Consider the following 27,084-nt stretch of genomic DNA (forward strand, 5'->3'; position numbering starts at 1 on the left):
GGCTGAGTGGCCTACTCCTGTTTCTAATTTCTACGTTTCAATGCATGGGTTCCTTTATTATGCTGGCTGCCGAGGCAACAGGAAGTATAGATGGAGTCAATGGATGGGAGGCTGGTTTGTGTGATGGACTGGGCTGCATTCACTGGGTTATTGCTCCATTCTGGGTGTCCTCCAGTCGCAGGATGAAATGGTGTGTGTGTGTGTGTGTGGACACTGATGGGGAGGATGGAACGTGCTGTGGGGCAAGCACAGCCAATGTGAGGACCGTTCAACTGGGCTCTTCACAGTTTAATTGGGCTCATTCCCACAGTCGGCAAGTTCTTGGCCAACATCAAGCGAACTCTGCTTACGATAACACTTCTGCTTTTATACAGCACCATCAAGACAGTCACCCCCACCGCCCCCCCCCCCTCCCCCGGCAGGAGAATTTCTGTACCGTCACCAGGCAAGATCAGGGAATATATTTGTTAAAGCCCCACAGGAGGAGGGGGAGTTTTCCTGCCCTGCCTACCAGGGGAAGCATAGCAGCTGGGGGAGGGGGCAGACCGTGCAAATCCCACCCAAGGTCCAGTCTCCGGCAGACGGGGATCACGCTGAGGGCAGGCTCATCAGGGTTCGGATGCTGTAATTCACACCCGGAGATCAGCCACGTCGTCAGGAGGCCGGCTGAACCTCGGGAACAGTGGACGCCAACAGCTCTTTTGAAGCCAGCTTGAGAAGGCAAGAGAGAGACTCAGCGCAGAAACATTGACTAATTTATTGTCTCCAAAATAAACCTTCACCTTGGGAATTGCTCTTTTCAAGGGAGGTTCTTGGTGCCATTCGCCTGATTTCCTGCTCTGCGCTGCACAGAATGACCCAGAAGGGAAGCAGGAGACATCAGTCTGATAGCAAATGGAAGTATCACTCAGCAGGGTGGACTGAGGCAATTCACACCTCCTGTCCCTTTGGGATTGAAAGTTCCCTTCCCTGTAAATCTGCTCATTGCTAACAAAGGGCATTGTTCAAGTCAGCAAAGTCCGGGAATTCCAGTCTCCGGCCTTTCACAATCGGAATGACAATAAAAGAAACAACGAGTTGAACAAGAAAGGCAATGGCCAAACTCCTCTTACCAAGATGATTAAGCAAACGGGCCCAAGGAAACTCCAAATGAAATGATTATCAATCCTCAGCCAACAGCTGTAACGAGAGAGGAGATATACAATGAATATAAAATCCACATTGAACCAAATCACAGCATCATAGAGTTCCCCACGGTGCAGAAGGAGGCCGTTTGGCCCATCGAGTCTGCACCGGCCACAATCCCACCCTGACCCTATCCCCACAACCCCATCTACGTACCCTGCTAACCCTCTGACAGTAAGAGGCAACTTATTATGGTCAATCAACCTAGCCTGCACATCTTTGGACTGTGGGAGGAAAGTGGAGTACCCGGAGGAAACCCACACAGACACGGAGAGAACGTGCAAACCCCACACAGACAGCGATCCGAACTCAGGAATCGAACCCAGGTCCCTGACGCTGAGAGGCAGCAACGCTAACCACTGTGCCGCCCCAGTTACATCTTAGCTCAACTCGTTTCTGTAGATTCATTCTACACCGGTGGCACAGGGGTTAGAACTGCTGCTTCACAGCGCCAGACATCCACCTTCGATTCCCAGCGTGGGTTACAGTGAGTGCAGAGTCCACCGGTGTCAGCGTGGGTTTCCTCCGGGTGCTCCGATTTCCTCCCACGGTCCAAAGATGTGCTGGTTAGGTGCATTGGCCATGCTAAATTCTCCCTCAGTGTACCCAAACGGGAGCTGGAGTGTGGCGATTAGGGAATTTTCACAGTAACGTCATTGCAATGTTAATGTAAAGCCTACTTGTGACACTCATGGGTAAGTAAATAAATGAATTCTTGGGAAGTGGAAGTTGCTAGCAAATGTCGTGCTCATTGCCTCACTACCCCTGGGAAAGTGGTGGTGAGCCACATGTGTAAACCATCGCAGTCCATGTGGCAAAGGTGCTTGCTGTTGTGTCAGTAACTTTAAGGATTCTGGCCAATCTAATCAATTCATAACAAATAATAACTAGCCAATTGGATCAATAGATTGTTACTGAGGGTGTCAAAATGTTACCCAAAATTCTGGAAAGATTTATTCCATTTGAGTCCTGGGCAATAAAAGCTGGCCAGTCAGCAGTGCCCATGTCCCACAAATGAATTAAAAATACCCCATACCTCAGACCCTGTTTGGAGTAATGTGAGCAGTTTTTCTGCCCCATACTTAAGAAAGAATGTGTTGGCCTTGGAGGGGGTCCGAGAAAGTTCACAAGAACGATCTCTGGAATGAAGGGTTTGTCACGAGGAGCGATTGAGGAATCTGAGTCTATACTCGCTGGAGTTTAGAAGGGTGAGGGTGGATCTAATGGAAACTTACAGAAAACTGAGAGAGAGTGGACGTGGAGAGGGTGTTTCCACTCGTGGGAGGCCAGAAGCTTTAAAACTAGGACAAGATTTATACTGTGAGGATGGGGGTATGGGGGCAGCTACAACTGACAAAAAGGGAATGTAAATGGTGGTGGTAAAGGCTAGGAATGGTGTTAATAGCATCCATTAAGAGATCGGAATGTATAAATGGCAGAACAAAGGTGCAGAATGTTGGAATGTCCTCGTGGGGTGAGGCTCTGATGAAGAATCGTCCAGACTCAAAACCTTGGTTCTATTCTCCACAGATGCTGTGAAACCTGTTGAGATTTTCCAGCATTTTATGTTTTTTATTTCAGATTCCAGCACTGACAGTATATTGCCTTTAACTTTCCGCTGTGCTGCGGATAAGTGTCACCCAGGAGAGTTTAGAGATGCTGTCCTTCACATCAAATCCAACTAATGGATAGTGACGAGGCTTTAGGTACAATGGGCTTCTCATCCAAATATATAACCTTAACAGGAAAGCTGTCTGAATAAATTTGAACAATGTGAGGGAGAGCCACCCTTCAGTGGGTTCAGAATGCGGTACAGTTGGTGAGGAATATCTGAGTGGCCTGATATCTACTCACGCTTTCTTTGTGCCGTAGCTCTTATAATCGACGGCTGCCGAGACGCCCACCACGATTGCGGGAAGGAGGTAGCCGCAGAGGTAGAAATACTTCTTCCGAGAGTATTCACTCTCAAAGACTTCCACCAGCATGAGATAGAGCTGGACGCCTTCAAGGCACATCCAGGCAAAGGCAGCCAGGAAGAAAAAGTGTAGCACCCCGGCAAAAATAGAGCAGGCAATCTGTAACCAGAGAAAGACACCTTCAGAAAGCATGGTAGTGTGTGTGTGTGTGTGTGTGTGTGTGTGTGTTTGTGTGTGAGTGTTTGTGTGTGTATATGTATGTGTATGTGAGCATTTGTGTGTGTGTGTGTATGTGTATGTGAGTGTTTGTGTGTAAGAGTGTGTGTGTGTGTATGCGTGCACGAGTGTGTATGTGAGTGTTTGTGTGTGTATGTGTGTGCGTGCATGAATGTGTATGTGAGTGTTTGTGTGTGTATGTGAGTGTTTGTGTGTGTTTGAGTGTGTATGTATCTGCGTGAGTATGTGTATGTGAGTGTGCGTGTGTGAGTGTGGATGTATCTGCGTGAGTGTGTGTACGTGAGTGTGTGTGTGACTTTGTGTGTGTGCATGTATGTGAGTGTGTGTGTGTGTTGTGTGTCTGTGTAGTGCGTGTTGTGTGTTTGTAAAAGTGTGTGTGTGTGTATGTGTGTGCACGTGTGTTGTGTGTGGTACGTGTGTTTGCATATGTGTGGTGTGCGTGTGTTTGTATGTGTGTGTATATGTGTGGTGTGCATGTGTTAGTATGTGTGTGTATATGTGTGGTGTGAGTGTGTAGGTGTGTTGTTCGTGTGTTGAGCACATGTGTGTTAGAATACCATGGGTTTTCATAGATCATCACGCAGAAAATGTGAGATGTTCCATTTTGTGTGCTCCAATGTCCCCCTCAACCTGAAGCAAGAGGGACTGGACATGTCCTCCCATCCTGCAAACCCCTGCCAACCCAACTGAAGTAGCAAACTACAGGAATGAGTCAGGCACTTCCAGACAGGAACGCCGGATATTTAACTGGTCAAAAATGCACCTTCCCACACTGTTACCAACTACGCTGGAACAATGAAGGGCTGTATTCATGTTGCCACTCAAAAAAAACTTTACCCATCCTTGGACGACACCCCTTAAAAGTCGATAGAACGGCACCCGCTGTTCATAAGGCCGCGGTGACATTTGTACAAACGAGTAATCATCAGTCGCCAATTTCAATTTTTGCAATTTTTAAATAATTCATCACCTTTCCATGTAATTACATTAAAAAAACATAATGCAGAAAGCATATGCATCTAATCCATGCAACCGCTGGAATCATTATGTGCAACCCATGAATACTTAATGAAAAGAGGCGGGAGATTGGAAAAGTAAATGAACAGCAATTATGGAGGATTTGATGATTATTAGGCATTACAATTCTCCACCACGCTGAATGTTTCCTTCAAAACAATTTCACATTTGGGCTGCTTACTTCAAATTGACTAAAATGCGATGCTCTTCTTGGTGTAGGTACACTCTTAACGCTCCACACCGGGTGGGATCTTACAGCTTTGCTCGTCCCAGAACCGTAAGATCCTGCTCCAGGTCAGCGGACCTTCCCTATGACCTGCCCTGCGCCCACTCCGATTCCTGTGGCGGGCAGGGAGGTAAAACTCTGGGCACTTTTAAAAGCGTCGCATTTACGAGTGGAACCATGTTCAGAAATAGGAGAAGTGTGAAAAAGGAAGAGAGAATGAAAGAAGGAAAGACAGAAAGAAGGAAAGAGTGATAGAGTCATAGAGGTTTACAGATTGGAAACAGGCTCTCCAGTCCAACTTGTCCATGCTGCCCAGTTTTTTTAAACCACTAAATTAATTCCAATTGCTCGCGTTTGGCTCGTATCCTTCTATATCTATCTTAGCCTTGTAACTGTCTAATGGGGAGAGGGCGGGAATGTGGAACTGAGCCACGACAGATCAGCCATGGTCTTATTGAATGGCGGGGCAGGCTCGAGGGGCTAGATGGCCTACTCCTGCTCCTATTTCTTATGTTCTTATGTTCTAAATGCTTTTCAAAGACAAAATGAAACTTGCCTTTACTGCTTCTCTGGCAGCTCATTCCAGACACTCACCACCCTCTGAGTGAAACAATTGCCCCTCTGGACTCTTTTGTATCTCTCCCCTCTCACCTTAAAACTATGCCCTCTAGTTTAAGACTCCCCTACCTTTGGGAAAAGATATTGACTATCTAGCTGATCTGCGCCCCTCATTATTTTAAGGACCTCTGTAAGATCACCCCTCAGCCTCCCACGCTCCAGGGGAAAAAAGTCCTAGTCTATCCAGCCTCTCCTTATAGCTCAAGTCCCAGTAGCATCCTAGTTAATACTTTCTGCACTCTTCCTAGTTTAATAACGCTCTTTCGAAAATAGGGTGACCGGAACTGTACGGACCAGACAAACAGAAGAGGGAAACAAAGAACGAAAGAATAAATCTGCACATTTATGGCATTCTTCATAGCTGCAGAATGCCTCCAAGTGCTTTACAGCCAATTAACTACTTCTGATGTGTAGTAATTGTCAACGGTGGGATTCGGAGGAACCACAATCAGATAATGCCAAAGGATCGGTTTTACCCTGGTTGAGGGGAATCAGTCAGAAACTCCTCTCAGCTTCTCCGAAACAAAATCTTTCGCTCCAAAAGACAAAAATCAGAAACATTTTCGAACCATGACTGGGAGATGACAGATTGATTTCTATGACAGATTATTACTTGAATGGGTGTAAATTGAGCGAGGTGGATACTCAACGAGACCCTGGAATCCTCATGCATCAGTTGCTGAAAGCAAGCGCACAGGTACAGCAGGCAGTAAAGAAGGCACATGGTATGTTGGCTTTCATAGCGAAAGGATTTGAGTACAGGGATAGGAATGTTTTACTCTAATTGTATAGGGCGTTGGTGAGGCCACACCTGGAATATTGTGTGCATTTTTGATGTTATCTGAGGAATGATGTCCTTGTTATAGAGAGAGTGCAGCGAAGGTTTACCAGGCTGATTCCTGGGATGGCAGGTCTGTCATTTGAGGAGAGACTAAATCAGTTAGGATTATATTCACTGGAGTTTAGAAGTGAGAGGGGATCTCATAGAAACTTATAAAGTTTTAACAGGGTTAGACAGATTAGATTCAGAAAAAACGTTCCCACTAGTGGGAGAGCCCAGAACTAGGAGTCATACTACGGCTGATCATCAAATGCAATATTCTGATTCCCCCCTTTCCCCCGATATCCCTTGATTCCTTTACCACCTCGAGCTATATCTAATTTCTTCTTGAAATCACACAACGTTTTGGTCTCAACTGCATTCTGTGGTAGTGAATTCCACACATTCACCACCTTCTGGGTGAAGAAATTTCTCCTCACTTCAGTTCTAAAAGGTTTATCCCTGATCCTCAAACTATGACCCTCAGTTGAACAGTCCACCACACTGAAGTACACATGTGGTGAGTGGCACAGTGGTTAGCACTGCTGCCTCCAGGGATCCAGGTTTGATTCCAGCCTCGGCTGTCTATGTGGAGTTTGCACATTCTCCCTGTACCTGCGTGGGTTTCCTCTGGGTGCTCCAGTCTCCTCCCACACTCCAAAGATACACAGGTTAGATGGATTGCCATGACAATGTCCCAAGGTGTGCTGGTTAGGGGGATTATTGGGATTGTGGCAATAGGGCAGGAGTGGGCCTGTGTAAGATGCTCTGCCAGATAGTCAGTACAGGCATGATGGGCTGAATGGCCTCCTTCTGCACTGTAGGGATTCTATGATCAATGAGTAATGCAGGGTCAGAGGTAACCTGTAAATACATTTCCAGAAAAGGCATGGCTCCTAAATCTCCATAGAATAGAATCCGTAGAATCCCTACAGTGCAGAAGAAAGCCATTCAGCCCATCGAGCCTGTGCCAACAACTACCCCACCCAGGCTCTATCTCTGTAACCCCACGTATTTTTGCTTGCCAATCCCCCTGAGACTCAGGGTCAACTTAGCTTAGCCAATCAACCTAACCCGCACATCTCTAGAGTTCGGCAGGAAACCGGAGCACTTGAAGGAAACCCACGCAGACACGGGGAGAACATGCAAACTCTGCATAGACAGTGACCCAAGCTGGAAATTGAACCCGGGTCCCTGTTGCTGTGAGGCAGCAGTGCTAACCACTATGCCGCCGTGTTTCATTTCAAATGGTAGCGCTAACATGTTTAGAAGGCAGAAACAAGTAAGTTTGGGTAACGCACACTGGGAAATCTAGGTTCATGAGTTCACTCTACAACTCGAATGGAGAACTTTACCAAGGAACAAATTGGGTCTCCTGGACTGGTTTCAATTGCCTGGGGAGATCAGAGGGGAATCTCCATTTTATTTCCCAGGAATTGGTCTCTGATTTGATAATCTGTTGTGCCCATCCTGCCAAACAATGGTGGCGTGCAATGGATATAGTTAATCAAGATACTCAGGCGAGCCAGGCCAGCTGGATCTTCCTTGTCCCGGCACTTCCAGACATTGGAAAACCTTGTGAGCTGGAGATATATTCAATATGGAGATGTTCCACCCCTGTCTCCCCGTGTGGGCACCCAAACCTCCAATATATGATGACCAATAAAAATCCCACACGGAATTCAAGAGAAACATCTTTTTCCCATCCCGCCCGCCACAGGAGGGGCAGGACACCGACCATGCAAAGGTCTGTTGAACTGGGGCAGGATTTTGCAGCCCTGGGGCAAGCGCAGCTGTAAAATACCACCCATGGACTCCAGAGATCGGAGCTCGCTACCACATGGGGTGGCTGAGGTGAATAGCATAGCAGCATCTGAAGGGAAAGCTTGAGGGAGATGGTGGATAGCGGTAATGTCACTGGACGAGGAATTCAGCGGCCCTATATAAATCCTCAGGTGACATGGGTTCAATTCCCACCCTGACATTTAACTTCACTGAATAAAACCTGGAATTGAAAGTTAGTCTCAGTAATGGTGACCATGAGAACTAGCATCAACTGTTGTAAATGTCCTTTCTCTGCCACCTTAACCTGGTCTAGCCTGGCCTCCATTTGACTGCAGGTTCACAGCAATGCGGTTAACTACTTACTGCAATTCGGGTGGGCGATAAATGCCAGCCTTGCCAGCTAAGCACAAAGAAACATTGAAACTAGGAGCAGCAGTAGGCTATTCCGCCCTTTGAGCCTGCTCCACCATTCAGTATGATCATGGCTGATTCTTTGTCTCAAAGCCATAGTCCTGCTCTCTCCCAAACCCCTTGATGCTGTTAAAATCTACAAGATTATCTATCTCTTTTTTGGGTCCCTCCAGCCTCCAGTGGTAAAGAATTCCACAGGTTCACTGCCCTTTGAATGAAAAAATGTTCCCTCAACTCAGTCCTAAATGATCTACTCCGCATCCTGAGACTGTGCCCCTGGTTCGAGATTCCCCAAACAGGAAAAACATCCTTGCTCAATCTTGTCTGTCCAGCTCTGTTAGAATTTTATGGGTGGAATTCTCCCCAGAAATTCAAAGTGTCGAATTTGGGTAAAAACCGGACGGAGTAAGGAATTTACAGCATGGAACTGCAGAAGGTCATAAATGTAGCCCAATCTATCACGCAAACCAGCCTCCCATCCATTTACTCCGTCTACACTTCCCACTGCCTCAGAAAAGCAGCCAGAATAATTAAGGACCCCACACACCCAGGACATTCTCTCTTCCACTTTCTTCCATCAGGAAAAAGATACTAAAGTCTGAGGTCATGCACCAACTTAGTCAAGAACAGCTTCTTCCTTGCTTCCATCCGACTTTTGAATGGACCTATTTTGCACTAAGTTGATCTTTCTCTACACCCTAGCTATGACTGTAACACTACATTCTGCACTCTCTTGTTTCTTTCTCTATGTATGGTATGTTTTGTCTGCATAGCGTGCAAGAAACAAGACTTTTCACTGTATACTAATAGTGTGACAATAATAAATCAAATCAGATCAAAGTCCTTAATTATGCTGGCTACTTTGCCAAGACAGTGGGAAGTGTAAACAGAGTCAATAGACGGGTCGCTGGTTTGCGTGATAGATTGGGCTACATTCACACGTTGTAAATTCCTTATTCCAGTCTTTTTTTTCAGCGGGATTTTCAAACTGAATCTTCCTCATTCTGTGCACTGCAGAGAGCCCGAGCATGAATCTCATTAAAAATCAGTGGGTGGGACGTATTCCCGCTGGAGAAGCCGGCAGTGTAGCACTGAGCAGGTCACTGCGTTGATCTGTCAACACCAGGATGGCCACATGTGTAGTAGCCCCACACTGCCAGCCTCCCCGATCGCTGGCCAGCCCCGCAAACCCGCATCGCTATCCCTCCAATCCCCCCACCGTCCCTGATCGCTCACCTGGGCCTGCTAATTAGATTCCAATGAGCATTTAAATAAATTGTGCAGCTTTACGCCGATTTCTGGCACGGAGCTGGCGAAATCCAACGGTCGGAGATGCGCGGAGGCCATGGTGCCGGCTACACGGTCTCTGCTTGAGTCCCCTGGCCAATCACCCCCTATATGTTTTAGATCATACATCATAGAACCCTACAGTGCAGAAAGAGGCCCTTTGGCCCATTGAGTCTGCACCAAACACAATCCCACCCAGGCCCTACCCCCATATACCTACATATTATACCCACCAATCCCTCTAACCTGGACACTAAGGGGCAATTTCTTAGTATGGTCAATCAACCTAACCTGCACATCTTTGGACTGTGGGAGGAAACCAGAGTACCCGGAGGAAACCCACGCAGACACGAGGAGAATGTGCAAACTCCACACAGACAGTGACCTGAGCCGGGAATCGAACCCAGAACCCTGGAGCTGTGAAGCAGCAGTGCTAACCACCGTGCTACCGTGCCGCCCAATCTGATCTCCTCTCGTGCTCCTAAATTCCGGTGAAAACAAGCCCTGCCGAAGCAATTTCTCCTCATAGGACAGTGCCACCGACCCCAGCACTGACCCACCGACCCCTGAAAGAATAACAGAAGAGGCAAAGGGTACGAGGGAGAAAGGAATAGAAAGATAGGTGTGGGAAGGAGGCTGATTATTAACGGCCAGGATGAACCCTGCAGGCTGAATGGCGTAATTCCCAGCTGTAAATCCAATGTATTGACGAACAATCTTTCAGAGGCAGCTCTAAGCAATCAGCTTCACATTGAATGTCCTGGCCTCACATCACCATTGAGTGGTTTTGCACAAATACGACGCACGCAGGTCTATAAAGAGCCTTGATTTATGAACTCCCCATGATCATCCGGAGCGCTCAACACCACAGGTTAAAGACGGCCGTGGTGAAACAGAGCTTGAATCATAAGTGTTTAAACTCAGGCACGTCAGGTTTGATATACTGGAGGGCGACGGTGGAGTCAATGTTTAAACTCGCATCCATTTCAGAACACAGACAATTCTTCACGAGGAAACGCGCCGCTGGGAAATCAATCCCCCCCCCCGTCCCCCCCCCCCCCCCCCCCCACCCCCCGCCCCCCCAACGCCCCACCGGGGTCTTACCTCATAGTTGACCTTATCGATGCCCACGAGGAAGATAAATTCCGCGACAAACAGGTTCATGCAGAGGTTCTTGTGGATGGTGTTGCGGTCACTCTGAAGGCCCCGGAAGAAGCAGAAGGTGAAGATGCAAATGGCCAGGCAGATGAGGGAAATGACGATCCCCACCCAGCTGATGATCGAAAGGATTAGCTCGTGCATCTCGGTGGAGTACTGCGGGGGGAAGGATTGGGCAGGTTAACGCACCGCCAACCGCAATGACAGACTGGAAAAGGCGCTCTGCCCAAGTCCCCCATCCCTTCACCGAGCCTCACCCACACAGCTGCACGTACAAGAACATCGGGAATTGGAGCTGGGTGAGGCCATTCAGCCCTCTGGGGCTCCACCCTCCCCTTCAACAAGATTATGCCTGACCTTAGCAGCATGGCGGCACAGTGGTTAGCGCTGCTGCCTCAGAGCACCAGGGACCCAGGTTCAATTCTGGCCTCGGGTCTGTGTGAAGTTTGTACATTCTCCCCATGTCTGCGTGGGTTTCCTTCGGGTGCTCCGGTTTCCTCCCACAGTCCAAATATGCACAGCTTAGGTGGATTGGCCAAGCTATATTGACCCTGGTGTCAGAGGGATTAACAGGGTGAATGAGGGTTACGTGAACAAGGCCTGGGTGGGACAGTGGTCGGGACAGAACCGATGGGTCAAATGGCATCCTTCTGTAGCGTAGGCATTCTTCTAAACTCTAGGGTCAGAATTCTCTGGCTATTCACACCGGCAGAATGTTCCGCACACCCGCTGCCGACAAACACGCAGATGGGAGGCCACATTATCCCTCCCCGCAGGAATATAGGCCTAATCTACTTGATCTCTCTTCATACGACAGCCCCCCTTGTCCATGATTCAGTCTAGCGAAGACTTGTTTCACGCCCGTCCTGTGGCAGTATGTCTCTGCTTAGGTAGGTGGACCAAAAGTGCACATTAGTACCTCCCTCGAGGTCCTGACAACCAATACAAAGCAAGTGAAAGACAGAGCCTCAGGTTGACTACGTTGGTAACCATCAGAAATAAGTGGCACCGCAAAGCATAGCATCTGATCGCACAGAGGGAGGCCTTTCATTCAGGTGCTGGACTTTGCAAATTCTACCCAATTTGACCCAATTCCCCGCTCTTTCCTCTACGGCTCTGTAAATTGTTCTCCAAGTGTTTATCTAGTTTGTTTTTGAAGGCTGAATCTGCTCCCAACTAGGCAGCGCATTCCAGATCACATTTTGCAGCATAAAGAGTGTGGTTCTTCACCCTGGCGTTGGTCACTAATGGCTTGGAATCTGCTCCCTTTGGTTACTGACCCTCCTATTGGTGGAAACAAGCCCAAACGCCCTTCCCTTCTGGCGTCACATTAACAAAAACATGGATTCAGGGGTCATTCGATGAATTTTGCATTTGGCGATTCCTGTAACGCAGGAGACTGGAATTTGGCCCATTGCACTGGTTCTTTGAAAAAGTTCCCACTTGGTCTCACTTCTGTTTCCCTCGCGTATAATATTTTTATTTGCAAGCGCTTATCCGATTTCCTTTCTGAAAACCATTGAATCTGCTTCAACACCACCCTTCCTGGCAGTCTCTCTCTCTGGTCCCTTTGTCAAGTGTTGCAAATCTACACCCTCTGGTTATGGGCCTGTCTGCCAGTGGAAACAGTTTCTCCCTATCGACTCTGTCAAAATGACCCTGACGTGTTTCAGAAGGACAGAACAACCTGGTCTTTTGAGCTGTGAGACTGGTGGGGTCAGGCCATTCTGCAGCCCCCCCTCCCCCCGATGTGTGCAGAATGAACCCCGCTGATGCACAGGCAACCCACCTCCACCTCCTTGTGGGCCATGATGATCGCAAAGTTGGTCAGGTGCCGACACTCGCACTTGGTGTGAGTCCTGTTGGTGTCGATCAGCTTGCAGCCCTGGGTGGACCAGAAGCCCATCATGGTGCGCTCCGAGTAACTCCAGAAGGAGCAGTTTGCATTGAAGTAGTTGTCGGGCTGCGGTTGGTTGAGCGGCGTGCGAGAGAGAGAGAGAGAGACGAGAGAAAACATCAAACATCACATCACGGCACGACAATGTCCTGGAGGTGCAGAAGTTGGCCATTCGGCCCATCGAGCCTGCTCTGCTGTTCAATGAGATGGCAGCAGATCTGATATAATCCTCAACTCCATAACCCTTGATTCCCCAGCTGATTAAATATCTGTCTGGGTGGGATTTACCAGACCACGCTCGCCCCAAAACTGGAATACCCCCTCCGAGCTCAACACAGCTTTGCATAGACCACCCCCTGTCTCCTAAAGGGGATTCCCATGGTGGGCGGGTCAGGAAACCTCCCCCGCCTTAACATACTTAACAACTCAACCTCTACAGCCCTCTGCGGTAAAGATTTCCACACATTCGCTACCTTCTGAGAGAAGAAATTCTTCCTCATCTCTCCGAGGAAGATATATGGGTGACCCCCTTCCGCCCTCTCGTCTCAAACTCTCCCATAAGGGAGCGGGATGGCACAGTAGTTAGCACTGCTGCCTCAAAGTGCCAAGGATCCAGGTTCAATTCCGGCCTTGGGTCACTATCTGTGTGGAGTCTGCGTGTTCTCCACGTGTCTGTGTGGGTTCCCTCTGGGCGCTCTGGTTTTCTCCCACAGTCCAAAGATGCGTGGGTTAGATAGATTGACCACGCTAAATTAGTGTCAGAGGATTAGAAGGGTAAATATATGGGGTTACGGGGATAGGGCCTGAGTGGGATTGTTGTCAGTGTAGGCTCGATGGGCCGAATGGCTTCTGCATTGTACATTCTATGATTCAATGTCATAAAGAAGTGAGGCATCAATCACCTAAATCCAGACATTGCACTTTCTCTTTCTGTTACAAATGAAAATGACTGTCCACTTTCTGTCATTCACCAATATTATTTTTAGGAGCTTTACGCTGCTCTGATTAGCTGGATAGTTGTGCAGAAGGCAAACTTACATCAATATGTGCCAGGGTAAAGACCACAGGCTCAGTCACATAAATGCGACTGGACTCCTTATTGATGGACGCGGCGATGATGTGGGAGTTCACAGCGATGGAGTAGTTGCGCCCAGTCCCGTCGCCCGCCAGTTTGATTGTCGCGTTCTCCGTGGTCAGAAACTGCCCCAAGCTTTTGTACAGAGTGAAAACCAGCTTCGCTACACAAACCGGGAATGGGTGGGTGCAGGGGAGAGACAAAGAAGAAAATCTTCATTAAAGAAAGAAACAATCGGAGCCCACTCCCTGCAGAACGCAGGTGCGACTAAGTCAGAGAATGGGCGCAGTGGTTAGCACTGCTGCCTCACAGCGCCAGGGACCCGGGTTCGATTCCAGGCTCAGGTGGTGTGCGGAGTTTGCACATTGTCCCCTAGCCTGCGTGGGTCTCCTCCGGGTGCTCCGGTTTCTTCCCACACTCCAAACAATGACGAGACAGAGTACAGGAACGAGACAGAGAAACTGGTGGGCTGGTGTGGCAACAATAATCTCTCCCTCAATGTCAACAAAATGAAGGAGATTGTCATCGACTTCAGGAAGCGTAAAGGAGAACATGCCCCTGTCTACATCAATGGGGACAAAATAGAAAGGGTCGAGAGCTTCAAGTTTATAGGTGTCCAGATCACCAACAACCTGGTCCCCCCATGCCAACACTATAGTTAAGAAAGTCCACCCACGCCTCTACTTTCTCAGAAGACTAAGGAAATTTGGCGTGTCAGCTACAACTCTCACCAGCATTTAGAAATGCACCATGGAAAGCATTCTTTCTGTTTGTATCACAGCTTGGTATGGGCTCCTGCTCTGCCCAACACTGCAAGGAACTACAAAAGGTCGTGAATGTAGCCCAATTCATCATGCAAACCAGCCTCCCATCCATTGACTCTGTCTACTCTTCCCACCGCCTTAGCAAAGCAGCCAGCATAATTAAGGACCTCATGCATTCTCTCTTCCACCTTCTTCCATTGGGACAAAGATATAAAAATCTGAGACACATACCAAAGGACTCAAGAACAGCTTCTTCCCTACTGCCATCGGACTTTTGAATGGACCTACCTTGCACTAAGTTGATCTCTCTCCACGCCCTAGCTATGACTGTAACACCACATTCTGCACTCTCTCATTTCCTTCTCTATGAATGGTATGCTTTGTCTGTATAGCGTGCAAGAAACAATACTTTTCATTGTATGTTAATACATGTGACAATAATAAATCAAATCAAAAAGATGTGCGGATTTGGTGTTAAATTGACCCTCAGTGTCAGGAGGACTGGCGAGGGTAAATGCACAGTGTTATGGGGATAGGGCCTGGGTGGGATTGTAGTCGGTGCAGACTCGATGGGCCGAATGCACTGTAGAATTCTATGAGCTGGGACTATTCCACTTGGAACGAAGGAGATTGAGGGGTGATTTGATAGAGGCCTACAAGATTATGACAGGTTTAGATAAGCTAGACAAAGAAGACAAATTGTTCCTATTAACTAATGGTACAAGGGCAACAAGGCACACATTTAAGCGTTTGGGCAATAGATGCAGGGGGGAGTGAGGAACAACCTTTCTTTAAACAGCGAGTAGTAATGACTTAGAACTCGCTGCCCAGGAGATGTTGAAGTCATTATTCATTCTTTAAAGAAAAGACAAATCTGGAGCCAGCCTTTTCCCTAACATGGTTTTATTCACAAAGCCACAGCGCAGAATCTCCCATTTCCTCCCCTTACACCAGTTCTTGCAACACTTGGAAATAATTCCTTAATCTTTCCCAAATTAACCTCCCTTACAAACAAAAACATGACCTTTGTTGGAACAGGATTCCACTGGAAGTGGAGGCAATCAATGATTTGAGAAGGAAAATTAGACGGGCACGTGAGGGAATGGACCTGCGGGGTCATGGGGTTGTAGTAGGAGGGGCTCTGGGTTTGGAGTGGGAGAGGCTGTGGGGTTTGAGTGGGGGGGGGCTGGCTCCAGGGTTGGAGTGGGAGAAGTTATGGGATTGGGGTGGGGATCCATGGGATTGGAGTAGAAGAGGCTTTGGATTTGGAGTGGGAGCAGCTATGGGATTAGAGTAGGTGGGGCTAAGGGATTGGAGCAGGCGCTATGGGATTGGAGCAGGGGGCTATGGGATTGGAGTGGGAGGGGCTATGGGATTGGAGTGGGAGGGGCTATGGGATTGGAGTGGGTGGGGCCATAGGATTGGAGTGGGTGGGGCTATGGGATTGGAGTGGGTGGGGCTATGGGATTGGAGCGGGCGGGGCTGCAGGATTGGAGTGGGCAGGGCTTTAGGGTTGGCGTGGGGGAATGGGACTGACTGGACTGCTCTGCACAAGAGCTGACATGGATTCAATGGGCAGAACTGCCTCCTTCTGGGCCAAAACCCACCCTCTAAAGAAACCTACAGGTAACATCAGACATCCAGAATGGGGCTAACTTCACATCATCACAGAGAAGGAAGAAAAGCAGAGTCTTTACAAGTCTTTACGACAAGAAAGACGCCTGTGACCCAGCCACTTACCGGTCCGGCTGTTTTGCTTGACAGTGTTGCCCGAGAGGTGAATTGAATTTCCGCCCATGTAGCCCTGCGGAAATCTCAAATCCTTGACCTGGCCCTCTGTAATCAGCAAGCCAACCTCCAAAACTGCATCAGTGTCAGACAGGGAGAGTGGGGAGAGAGAAGGAAAAGAGCATTATTTATCAGATCCATCAACTCACATTACAAAGCACGTGACAATAACTTGTGCTGAAAGATTCTCATTCTGCCATCATCTGCCTTTTCCGCAAAAGGATTTATTTATTTATTAATTAATAGCAGGCGGGTGTTGCTGGCATTTACCCTTAGCTGGCGTTGAGAAGGTGGCGGCGAGCCACTGCCATCCATATTCTGAAACAATTCCCACAGAGCCATCGAACCACAGAACCCTGACAGTGTGGAATGAGGTCATTTGGCCCATCGCATTTGCATTGACTCTCTGACAAACACCTTCCCAAGGGCGGCACAGTGGTTAACACTGCTGCCACACAGCATCAGGGACACAGGTTCGATTCCCAGTTTGGGCCACTGTGTGCTGAGTCCGCACGTTCTCCCCGTGTCTGCGTGGGTTTCCTCCAGGCGCTCCGCTTTCCTCCCACAGCCCGAAAGACATGGTTGTGAGCTCCAATGGCCAGGCTAAATTCTCCCTCAGCAGGCACCGGAGTGTGGCGACTAGGGGATTTTCACAGTAACTTCGCTGCAGTGTTAATGTAAGCCTGCTTGTGACACTAATAAATTTTGACCCCAAACTTGGACTGACCTCAGTGTAGTGGGACTGCCTGCAATCCCAGTCATGGACACCCACTGCCATTGGCACTGCTGTGACTGCAGGACCAATCTAATTGTTGGCTGCTCGCGAGGGCAGGACTGCCTCCCCAGATAGGGACGAAAGTCTTGCTATTAATTATTAACAGTGCCATTAAATCATAGAACCATAGAACCCTACATTGCAAAAAGAGGCCCTTCGGCCCATCGAGTCTGCACCGACCACAATCCCACCCAGGCCCTACTCCCATATCCCTACATATTATACCTGCTAATCCCTCTAACATAAACATCTAGCGACACTAGGGCAATTTTAGCATGGCCAATCAACCTAACCCGCACATCTTTGGACTGTGGGAGGAAACCGGAGCACCCGGAGGGAACCCACGCAGACATGAGGAGAACGTGCAAACTCCACACAGACAGTGACCCAAGCCGGGAATTGAACCCAGGCCCCTGGAGCTGTGAAGCAGCAGTGCTAACCACTGTGCTACCGTGCCGCCCATTAATATCTTACTGTTAACATTACTCTCAGCGTTAAATTGTCGTGGAGCTGATATCACGATCATAGAATCCTTACAGTGCAGAAGGAGGTCTTTTGGCACATCGAGCTGCACTGAAACTAAAGGGCAACTCCCCTGACACTTAGGGGCAAGTTAGCAGGGCCAATCAACTGTACATCTCTGGACTGTGGGAGGAAACCGCAGCACCTGGAGAAAACCCACGCAGACACAGGGAGAACGTGCAGAATCCGTGCAAATAGTGACCCAAGCCAGGAACTGAACACGGGTCTCTTGCGCTGTAGAGCAGCAGTGCTAACCACTGTGCCACCATGCCGTGTTGCTCTTGGGTGAGTTTTTAATCAAGTGGGGCAGGGGGAGAGGGAGCGAAGAGTCTTGGCACACGGGTAAAATCTAGCACAGATTGGTTAAGGACGGCTAGTTTCCCTCCCTAAAGGATATCAGTGAAGCAATTGGGTTTTTAAAAGGTAATTCAACTGCTTCATGGTCACTTTATCTGATTGCAAGTCATTTACTTGCAGATAAATATGTATAAAAATTGAATTCAGACTCACAAACTCCCAAGGTGGAATTTGAAATCGTGTTCTCCGCCTCACCACGCCAATGTGCCCTGCTCTGTATTGGATGCGTGACTATGAAACTGTTGAATTCATGCCCTACAGCCTTGGGATTTAATGATAAGCAGAATACATCTGCAGGTTCGCCAGGAAATAAACAATGCCATACATTTTATAACCCTATTTTGCGGCGTGAACAATTTGTGAACATAACTGAGATAGATTTCCTCTTCCCTGACACCTGAAGTGGGAAGCAAAAAACCTCTCGAGTGTTTTCGTCGCCCCCAGAGAGTCTGTAACCAGGCTTTCTTTAAAAAAAAAACGCATTTACTATTTAGCTCGAAATAGCAAATGGGTGAGATCTTTCTGTCGTGGTTATGACGTGCCTTCTCTCTCGATTATCCAATGTCAAAAAAAAAACTCCACAGCCAAAAGTAACTAATAAAAACCCACTTGGTCTCCCACTCCCTCTCCATCAACAACACTGGGAATTTTCTTCGTTCTTTCAAGGAACGTTGACCATTTGTTGCCCATCCCTTATTGCCCTCGAATTGAGCGTCTCGCTTGGCCATTTTGGGACGCAGTTCAGAGTCAGTCACATTGCTGCGGGTCTGGAGTCACAGACCAAGTAAGGGTGCCAGATTTCCTTAGAATTCCTACATTGCAGAAGAGGCCACTCGCTCCATCGGGTAAGCACCAGATTACTGAGAGTTTCTTACCCAGGCCCTCTCCCCCACCCTAGTCACTGGCATTTGGAATTTAAGTTCCTCCCGCTTCCATGGATATGCATGGCTTATTAATCCAGAGACATTACCACCACACCACCATCAGTTGCTTGAGAGAAAGAGGGTGGAATAATTTTTTTCAGCAGTGAATTCAGTAAGGCGTCCAAAGAGGTGCGGGTGAGGTTGATTGGCCATGCTAAGTTGCCTCTCAGTGTCAGGGGGATCAGCAGGGTAAATGAGGGTGACGGAAATTGGGCCTGGATGGGATTGTGGTCAGTACAGACTCAATGGGCCGAAAGGCCTCATTCTGAACTGTAGGGATTCTATGATTCTAAGATCAAAAAGAGGGGAGTGAATGCTGGAACTTTGTCTCCCGAAAGCAGGATGAAGCTGATGTTTAACTGAAAATTTTCAAATCAAGATTGATCTTATTCGTTAAAGGAAGTTAATGGAAATGGAGCCTAGGCCTGCATCTTAGAATCCTTACAGTGCAGAAGGGAGGCCATTCGGCCCATTGAGTCTGCACTGACCACAATCCCTACCAGGCCCAATCCCCATAACCCCATGCATTCACCCTCACCAGCCCCCCCGATACTAAGAGGCAATTTAGCACGGCCAATCCACCTAACCTGCATACCTTTGGAGCGCGGGAGGAAACTGGAGCACCTGGAAGAAACCCCACAGAAACAGAGAGAAGTTGCAAACTCTACACAGACAGTGACCCAAACCAGGAATCAAACCCAGGTCCCTCGCATTGCGAAGCAGCAGTGCAAACCTCTGTACTACTGTGCTGCAGGTGGGGTCAAGGGGCAGATCACTCATAATCTCATGGAGTCATAGGGGATTAAAGCATGGAAACAGGCCCTTCGGCCCAACTTGTCCTTTATTTTCAAACCACTAAGCTAGTCCCAATTGCCCGCATTTGGCCCATATCTCTCTCTACCCATCTTACCCATATAACTGTCTAAATGCTCTTTAAAAGACAGAATTGTAGCCGCCTCTACTACTGCCTCTGGCAGCTCGTTCCAGACACTCGCCACCCTCTGTGTGAAAAAAATTGCCCCTCTGGACACTTTTGTATCTCTCCCCTCTCACCTTAAACCTGCGCCCTCTAGTTTTAGACTCCCCCTACCTCTGAATTAATGAAGGACGGAAGAGAGGCTGGATGGCCTCCGGCTCAAAGTTTCAGCTGCCTGGGAAGTCGGAACAGGATTGTGGCACAGAGGATCGTAGTATTGCCATTGTTAGGCAACAGGAGCCAGCACTCCTGCAACACTTTAAATATTTTACAAAAGAGGTGAACAGATCAGTGCCACTTTATCAGACTGTGCAATCCTGCTGGCAGAGGTTGGGCAATAACCCTCGCCGAAGCAATTACAGGCCACTTCAGCACCAATTGTGCTCTGTGTACATATTTTGGTGTCTTGGCGTCTTTTTCCAAGTAACAATCAGATGGTGGGAGAAAGGGAGAGAATGTTTACTCATGATTGGAAAGAAGCTTCTATTGAACGTACGATCTGCAATCCCATTCAGCGCAAGAGCTTGTCCTGAAACAGAATCCGCCACAATCTGCAGACGGCAAGACAAGATCAGTTGCCGCATGCCCACACCTCGAGACGTCAGATCGATTGAAACCACTCCCTCCTGTACCCAAAGACTTTTTTTTTCCCCTTTTATCACAGCTGGCATTGAAAGGCTGGCCTCTCTTTGATCTACACTTGACTCAGCTCAGGAAAAGCCTGCTTATCGTCCTATTTCCTTGCCTTTGGTAGGCAATGTTGACATTTGCTCCTCTTTGCTTGCATAGAAAGCAAGTGACCTGGCAGTGATCTCATTCTGAATAAAGCACCAGGCTGGATTTGCAGAATCTAACCATCACCCACCCACTTTCAGCAGCAATAATACCAAAGAGCAAAGAAAATTACAGCACGGGGGAAAGACCCTTTGGCCCTCCAAGCCTGCACCGACCAAGCTGCCCGACTGAACTAAACCCGCCCTCCAAAGTTAAAATTTATTTATTGGTGACAAATAGGCTTACATTAACACTGCAATGAAGTTACCACGAAATTCCCCGGCATCCGTTCGGACACACTGAGGGAGACTTCAGCATGGCCAATCCACCTAACCAGCACATCTTTCAGACTGTGGGAGGAAACTGGAGCGTCCGGAGGAAACCCAAGCAGACGCAGAGAGAACATGCAAACTCCACACAGACAGTGACCCAAGACCGGGAATCGAACCTGGGTCCCCGGCGCTGTGAGGTAGCGGTGCTAACCCACTGTGCAACAGCGCCGCCCAACCCTTCTGGGGACCATATCTCTTTATTCCCATCCCTATTCATGTATTTGCCCAGAGGTTCCACTTTGGAACATGAGCTGAGTTTCTGGATTAAAAGTCTAGCGATAACACCACCAGGCCATCGCCTCTCCCTCCTCATCCTCTCTCTCTCTCTCTCTCTCTCTGTGTCACAGCGGAACCTCTCACCTATATTCTCAGTGGGCACGGTGACGGTGGTCGGCTCCATGAGGTTGTCGGCCAGGACAAAAGCACCTTCTTCCAAAGTGTCGAGCAGCAGCGTCGCCGCGTGGGCCTGCTCCGTTGCGTTCATGTCCTTCCACGATTGCAGTGCCTCCGGCCTCAGCAGATTGTCAACGGTATCCACGATAGCCTGTGCGGAGCGAGGTGTGGGGGGGGGGGGGGAGAGAATGACAGGCATCAGCGTAGCTTTGGTTCGTTCCGACACATGGTCAAGTTAGCAGGTCAAACCTCTCGTGTCAAGACCCGAATCGGAGGTCACGATTAATTCAGAGCTAGGCCATTCAGCGGAGATGCTAGCAAAATAAAGAGCAGTGGAAATCTGGAGCTCTAACCACCCAAAAATAAAGCTGTCAGGGCTGGACGTCATTTGGAAACTTCACAACTGAGACTGATCGATATCTTTTCGGTCAGAGTGTTCAGGGATAAGGAACTGAGTCATATTAATGGAGCTCAGATACAAATCAACCATGATTTAATTGAATGGGAAAACAAGTTCAAGGGGCTGAATGGCCTCCTCCTGTACTTATATCGCTGGAGTGACATGAGATTCAGAGATTCAGTTTATGTGCATTGAATCATAGAATCCTACAGTGCAAAAGGAGGTCATTTGGCCCATCAAGCCTGCACCAACCACAATGCCACCCAAGTCAATCCCTGTAACCCCACATATTCACCTGCCAATCCCCAGACACTACGGTCAATTTACCATGGCCAATCAACATAACCCACATATCTTTGGATTGTGAGAGGAAACCGGAGCAGCTGGACGAAACCCATGAAGAGACGGGGAGAACGTGCAAACTCCACACACATGGTGACCCAAGCCAGGAATTGAACCCGGATCCCTGTGAGGCAGCAGTGCTAACTACTGTGCACCGTGCTGCCCCAACATTTTAAGAAACGTTGGGATGAACTATTAATCCCAAATTGTTCATGGTAATGAGGGTGGTGGTGTGTGTGGGGTTTGTGTGTCTGCGTGTGCGTGTGGTGGGAGGAGGGGTGGGGGTGTGCATGGGGGGGGTGTGCGCGCGCGCGCGTGTGTGTGGTGGGGGTGTGCGTAGGGTGGGTGAGTCTGGGTGGAAAGAAGGGTTGATCGGAAAGCAGCCCCAACTCAACGCTGGATGAGGATCACAGAGGGTGGGATTGCCAGCGAGTGTGAGGATGCTGAACACTTCCCATGCTAGGCGCTGTCAGGACTGGACAGTCTCAGGACTGGACGATCCAATTAGAAGCCCTTTCTCTGTCCCAACATTGTATCTTCAGAAGAGTTTTCTTATCCTGTGACCTTTAACAACAAGGGACCAATTAATGAGAACTTGGGAGCAGTATGCCCATGTCCACTGGTAAATGGTTTGTAACTGCTCAAAACTCACTGCTCCGACAAGCCAGGATTATTTTAATTAAGAACATAAGAAATAGGAGCAGGAGTAGGCCATCTAGCCCTTCGAGCCTGCCCCACCATTCAATAAGATCATGGCTGATCTGAAGTGGATCAGTTCCACTTTCCCGCTCTCTCCCCACAACCCTTAATTCCCCTGTCTATCAGAAACCTATCTACCCGTGAATTATTTTACATTGCCATATATTCTTGCTGAAGTCCAGCCTATCCATGTCACTTTTCAAGACACACACTCTACACATTACACAGCAAGATGCAGCTACACTGTAATGTCACAAAGCGCAGCTGATACTAACTCCTGATCAATTTGCTGCAGAAAGATGTCTGTGTGAGAAGGACAGCTGCAGTCTGAGTGAAATAAAGGACTGACAAAGGACCTATACACAGTGTACTGGTTTTATTTTATATCATGAGACACATTTGCAGTGGCAATGAGGCAGAACTCACTATGACAACGGGCCATTGAGGCAAACAACATTTAAGCAGAAGCTAGGCAAGTTGACGAGGGGAAAATCAGCAAAAGGATGTGCCAACAGGTTGCAATGAAGTAAGGTGGGAAGGAGATTTTTGTGGAGCACAAACACTAGCATGGAACTGCCGGGCTGAATGGCCTGTTTCTGTACCGTCTGATTCTCTGCATGTCGATGCACACTGTGCTCAAATTGTCTGGTTCCTCAAACATGGTGGCAGTGTTAGACTGGAGGGCTGGAATGAGGGCGGCACAGTGGCCTCGCAGTGCCAGGGACCTGGGTTCAATTCCTGGCTTGGGTCACTCTCTGTGCGGAGTCTGCACATTCTCCCCGTGTCTGCGTGGGTTTCCTCCGGGTGCTCCGGTTTCCCCCCACATGTACTGGTTGGGCCAGGCTAAATCAGTGTACCCGAACGGATGTCAGAGTGTGGCGACTAGGGGAATTTCACAATAACTTCATCGTAGTGTTAACGTAAGCCTACTTATGACTAATGAGTAAAGCTTTTTTTTCAAATGAGGGGAACAAGCCCAAAGAGATGAAAAGGTGCGTACACTGGTCAGTCCAGGAGAGACACACAATGACGAGTAGAGAGGGAAATATATAATCAAGCAGAGGCAATGAGATGTGAAGGGTCAATGGAGGCATCTTAAACTGAGCCAAATGCAGAAAGAGAAAGATGCACACAGACTTTGACAGATATAAAGAGGGACTTGGATGGAGCAGTGGGATTGTGGTCGGTGCAGATGCGATGGGCTGAATGGCCTCCTTTTGCACTGTGGGTTTCAATGATACGAAGAGGGAGACGGATAGAAACAGATGCGAAAGATAAACAGCTGGATTAGTCGGCAGCGATAAACCAGCCAGAGAGGCAAACAGAAATAGAGATAGAGAGAGAGCCAGATTACACAAACCTAAGCGCGAAATGGACAGAGAAATGAGAATCAAACAGAAAGACGCACAAACACGCACACACACTGATCCCTGATTAACATCTGAAAGGACAAATCAATCGATATCTGAAATCTGGCCATCCTTGTGTTTAACAAGGGATGGCGGAAGGTCGCACACAGGTAAGCCTCCATCACAGCTGAGGGCTTTGTGGCTTGTGTCCTTTTTTTTTCAATAAATGCGGGTTCGGGGGGGGGGGGGGGGGGGGGGGTGGGGTGGGTGGGGGGGCGCTCTGTAAATCACTGGGGCGACCCAGAAGGATGCAGAGCTATTGTAAAAGAAAGAATCCCAGCAGGAGAAACAAACAACTGGAGACCATTACAATCCTGTCAGAAAGTAATTAAATTTAATCAATTTAATCAGTTAATCAATTCCATGCTCTAATGTATAGTTAATGTAGGAGTGAATTAGGCAGAGGGACTCACGTGGTATTTCAGAACAGTGCAATTTGGCAAATGCCGCAAGCGTCTCTTCCCCTTTTCCCCCTTTATCTGATCAATGTTAATATAACTAGTTCTAGTAACGAGGCACTATATGCAAATAAAAAAAAAGCATGATTTTTAAACAGTGGTTTGTACCTGCAAGAATGATTAGAAAGAGTCTACCAAGGCTACTGTCAGCATAAGATTAATTAGCCTAATCCATCTTAATATCCTCTTTCTGTCTAGTTTCCGAGCCACCGTGACCTTCCTGGCAGGTGGAAGATACTTAGATGTGGCATTACAGGCTTTTCTTCCCTGCTCTAATGGCTGCCTGAATAGTCAAAATGCTAATATCAATTCTACTTTTGCCATTAACGCTGAAGGTGGAGAGATTGGTCTACAGAGAGCCTTTTCCCCTCTTACTCACTTCAAGAATGCAGCTCTGCGCTTTTAATCTGCAACATGAAGGAACCTTATGTCATGAATAATGAACTTGCCGGGGATTACAAAGCGACTGGCAATTTTTTTTTTAATGTAAAGCGTTGATTATAGATACGGCTCGCAAACTGAATGGCAATTAATCGGCGGGTCGTCCGGACACTGCAGGGCGGGACGGGGAAAAGAGAGCTGCGAACTGCACCCGGACTCCCAGTTCATTCGAAGGAGGAAGGTGTGGGGAGCCTCACTCCTCAATCTGGGGAATAGAACGTAGAACACTACAGCACAAACAGGCCCTTCGGCCCACAAGTTGCGCCAATCATATCCACACCTACCAGGCCTATCTATAAACCCCAATCCCATTAAATCCCATGTACTCATCCAGAAGTCTCTTAAAAGACCCCAACGAGTTCGCCTCCACCACCACCGATGGCAGCCGATTCCACTCACTCACCACCCTCTGAGTGAAAAACTTACCCCTGACATCTCCTCTGTACCTACTCCCCAGCACCTTAAACCCGTGTCCTCTCGTAGCGACCATTTCAGCCCTGGGAAATAGCCTCCGAGAATCCACCCTATCTATACCTCTCAATATCTTATAAACCTCTATCAGGTCGCCTCTCATCCTCCGTCTCTCCAGGAAGAAAAGACCTAGCTCCCTCAACCTATCCTCATAAGGCATGCCTCCCAATCCAAGCAACATGGCAGCGCTTCTTCTTCCGAGAGGGTAAGAAGCCAAGACATTGAAGCTGCCCGGATGCCTCACTGCAACTGACAGAATACTGAAAGACCTGGATACAGCGGTCATGGGGGAGGTGTTCCCATTAGTGGGAGAGACTAGGATCTGAGGGCGCAGCCTCAGAATAAAGAGACGACCCTTTAGAACCGAGGTGAGGACTTTCTTCAGTCGGAGGGTAGTGAATCGGTGGAATTCATTGTCACAGTGGGCTGTGGAGGCCAGGTCATTAAGTGTCTTTAGAATCATAGAATCCCACAGTGCAGAAGGAGGCCATTTGGCCCATCGAGTCTGCACCGACCACAATCCCACCTGGGCCCTACGCCCACAACTCCAAGCATTTACCCTAGCCGGTCTCCCTGACATTAAGGGGCAATTTTAGCATGGCCAATCCACCTAACCAGCGTGGCTTTCAGATTATGGGAGGAAACTGGAGCACCAGAAGGAAACCCACGCAGACATGGGGAGAAAGTGCAACTCTGCACAGACAGTGACCTGGGAATCGAACCCAGATCCCTGGCGCTGTGAGGCAGAAGCGTTGACCACTGAGCCACCGTGTGATAGAGATAGGTAGGTTCTCGATCAATAAGTGGATCAAAAATTATGGGGAGAAGGCAGGAGAATGGGGATGAGAAAAATATCAGCCATGATTGAAAGGCAGAGCATGCTTGATGGGCCGAGTGGCCTAATTGTGCTCCTATATCTTATGATCAGTCCATTAGTTCTGGATTTTCGGAAAGATTGCTGCCTGGAAAGGGGCTCTTGTTGTTTGGTGTGGACGAGCAGACTTTACTGGAGTCATGTGACAGTCAAGTGGACCCCACTTATCATCAGAGTAGCTCACACCGTCCTTGACCAACAAATGGAAAGCTTTCGCATGGTTGGATCGACAATACAACTGTCACACGTGAACTCTGAATGGAATAGACTCAATGATCAGCTAAATAGTTTTTTTTGCTTAGAATCATAAAATCCTGAGGCGCAGAAGAAGGCCCTTTGGCCCATCGAATCTGCACTGACCACAATCCCACCCAAACCCTCTACACACAACCCCATGGACTTACCCTAACTATTTTCCCCGATTTGGGACAATTTAGCATGGCCAATCCACCTAACGTGCCCACCTTTGGAGGAAACCGGAGCATCTGCTGTTCTATTCGGAAAATGAGGAAATGTTGCCCTCAACAAGGCATTTGACTGAGAATAGAACTTGAAATATTTCAAGAATATGAGGGAGCGAAGTATATATTCACGGTGCTTTGGTCATCCTGGTGTGTGGGACTGTCTTGATAGATGCGAGAGCCTCTCTGCCTATCAAGCACATAAGGTGATCTTTTTACTTATTACTTTAGCAGAGTATTAATCACCTGAAAATATGGAATATTAAAGGGGGACAGAGAGCGACGGTAACTGC

General features: G+C 48.3%; 1 protein-coding gene across 23 annotated transcripts in view; it reads right to left on the reverse strand.

Moving 5' to 3' along the window:
• Positions 1 to 27,084, reverse strand: part of adgrl2a (adhesion G protein-coupled receptor L2a) — a 732,161-nt gene that overhangs the window by 55,965 nt on the left and 649,112 nt on the right. For all 23 annotated transcript variants that reach the window (XM_080195115.1, XM_080195117.1, XM_080195135.1 and 20 more), the window contains 7 exons: positions 21,204 to 21,387; positions 16,137 to 16,259; positions 13,596 to 13,795; positions 12,450 to 12,623; positions 10,607 to 10,816; positions 3,040 to 3,260; positions 1,113 to 1,179 (listed from right to left, as the gene is read on the reverse strand). In XM_080195115.1, the coding sequence (XP_080051241.1) occupies positions 1,113 to 1,179; positions 3,040 to 3,260; positions 10,607 to 10,816; positions 12,450 to 12,623; positions 13,596 to 13,795; positions 16,137 to 16,259; positions 21,204 to 21,387 (1,179 nt within the window). The remainder of the gene's footprint in view (positions 1 to 1,112; positions 1,180 to 3,039; positions 3,261 to 10,606; positions 10,817 to 12,449; positions 12,624 to 13,595; positions 13,796 to 16,136; positions 16,260 to 21,203; positions 21,388 to 27,084) is intronic.

This window comes from Carcharhinus amblyrhynchos, chromosome 9 (genome assembly GCF_965287045.1).
Source record: "Carcharhinus amblyrhynchos chromosome 9, sCarAmb.v2.hapA, whole genome shotgun sequence".
NCBI classification, from domain to species: domain Eukaryota; kingdom Metazoa; phylum Chordata; class Chondrichthyes; order Carcharhiniformes; family Carcharhinidae; genus Carcharhinus; species Carcharhinus amblyrhynchos.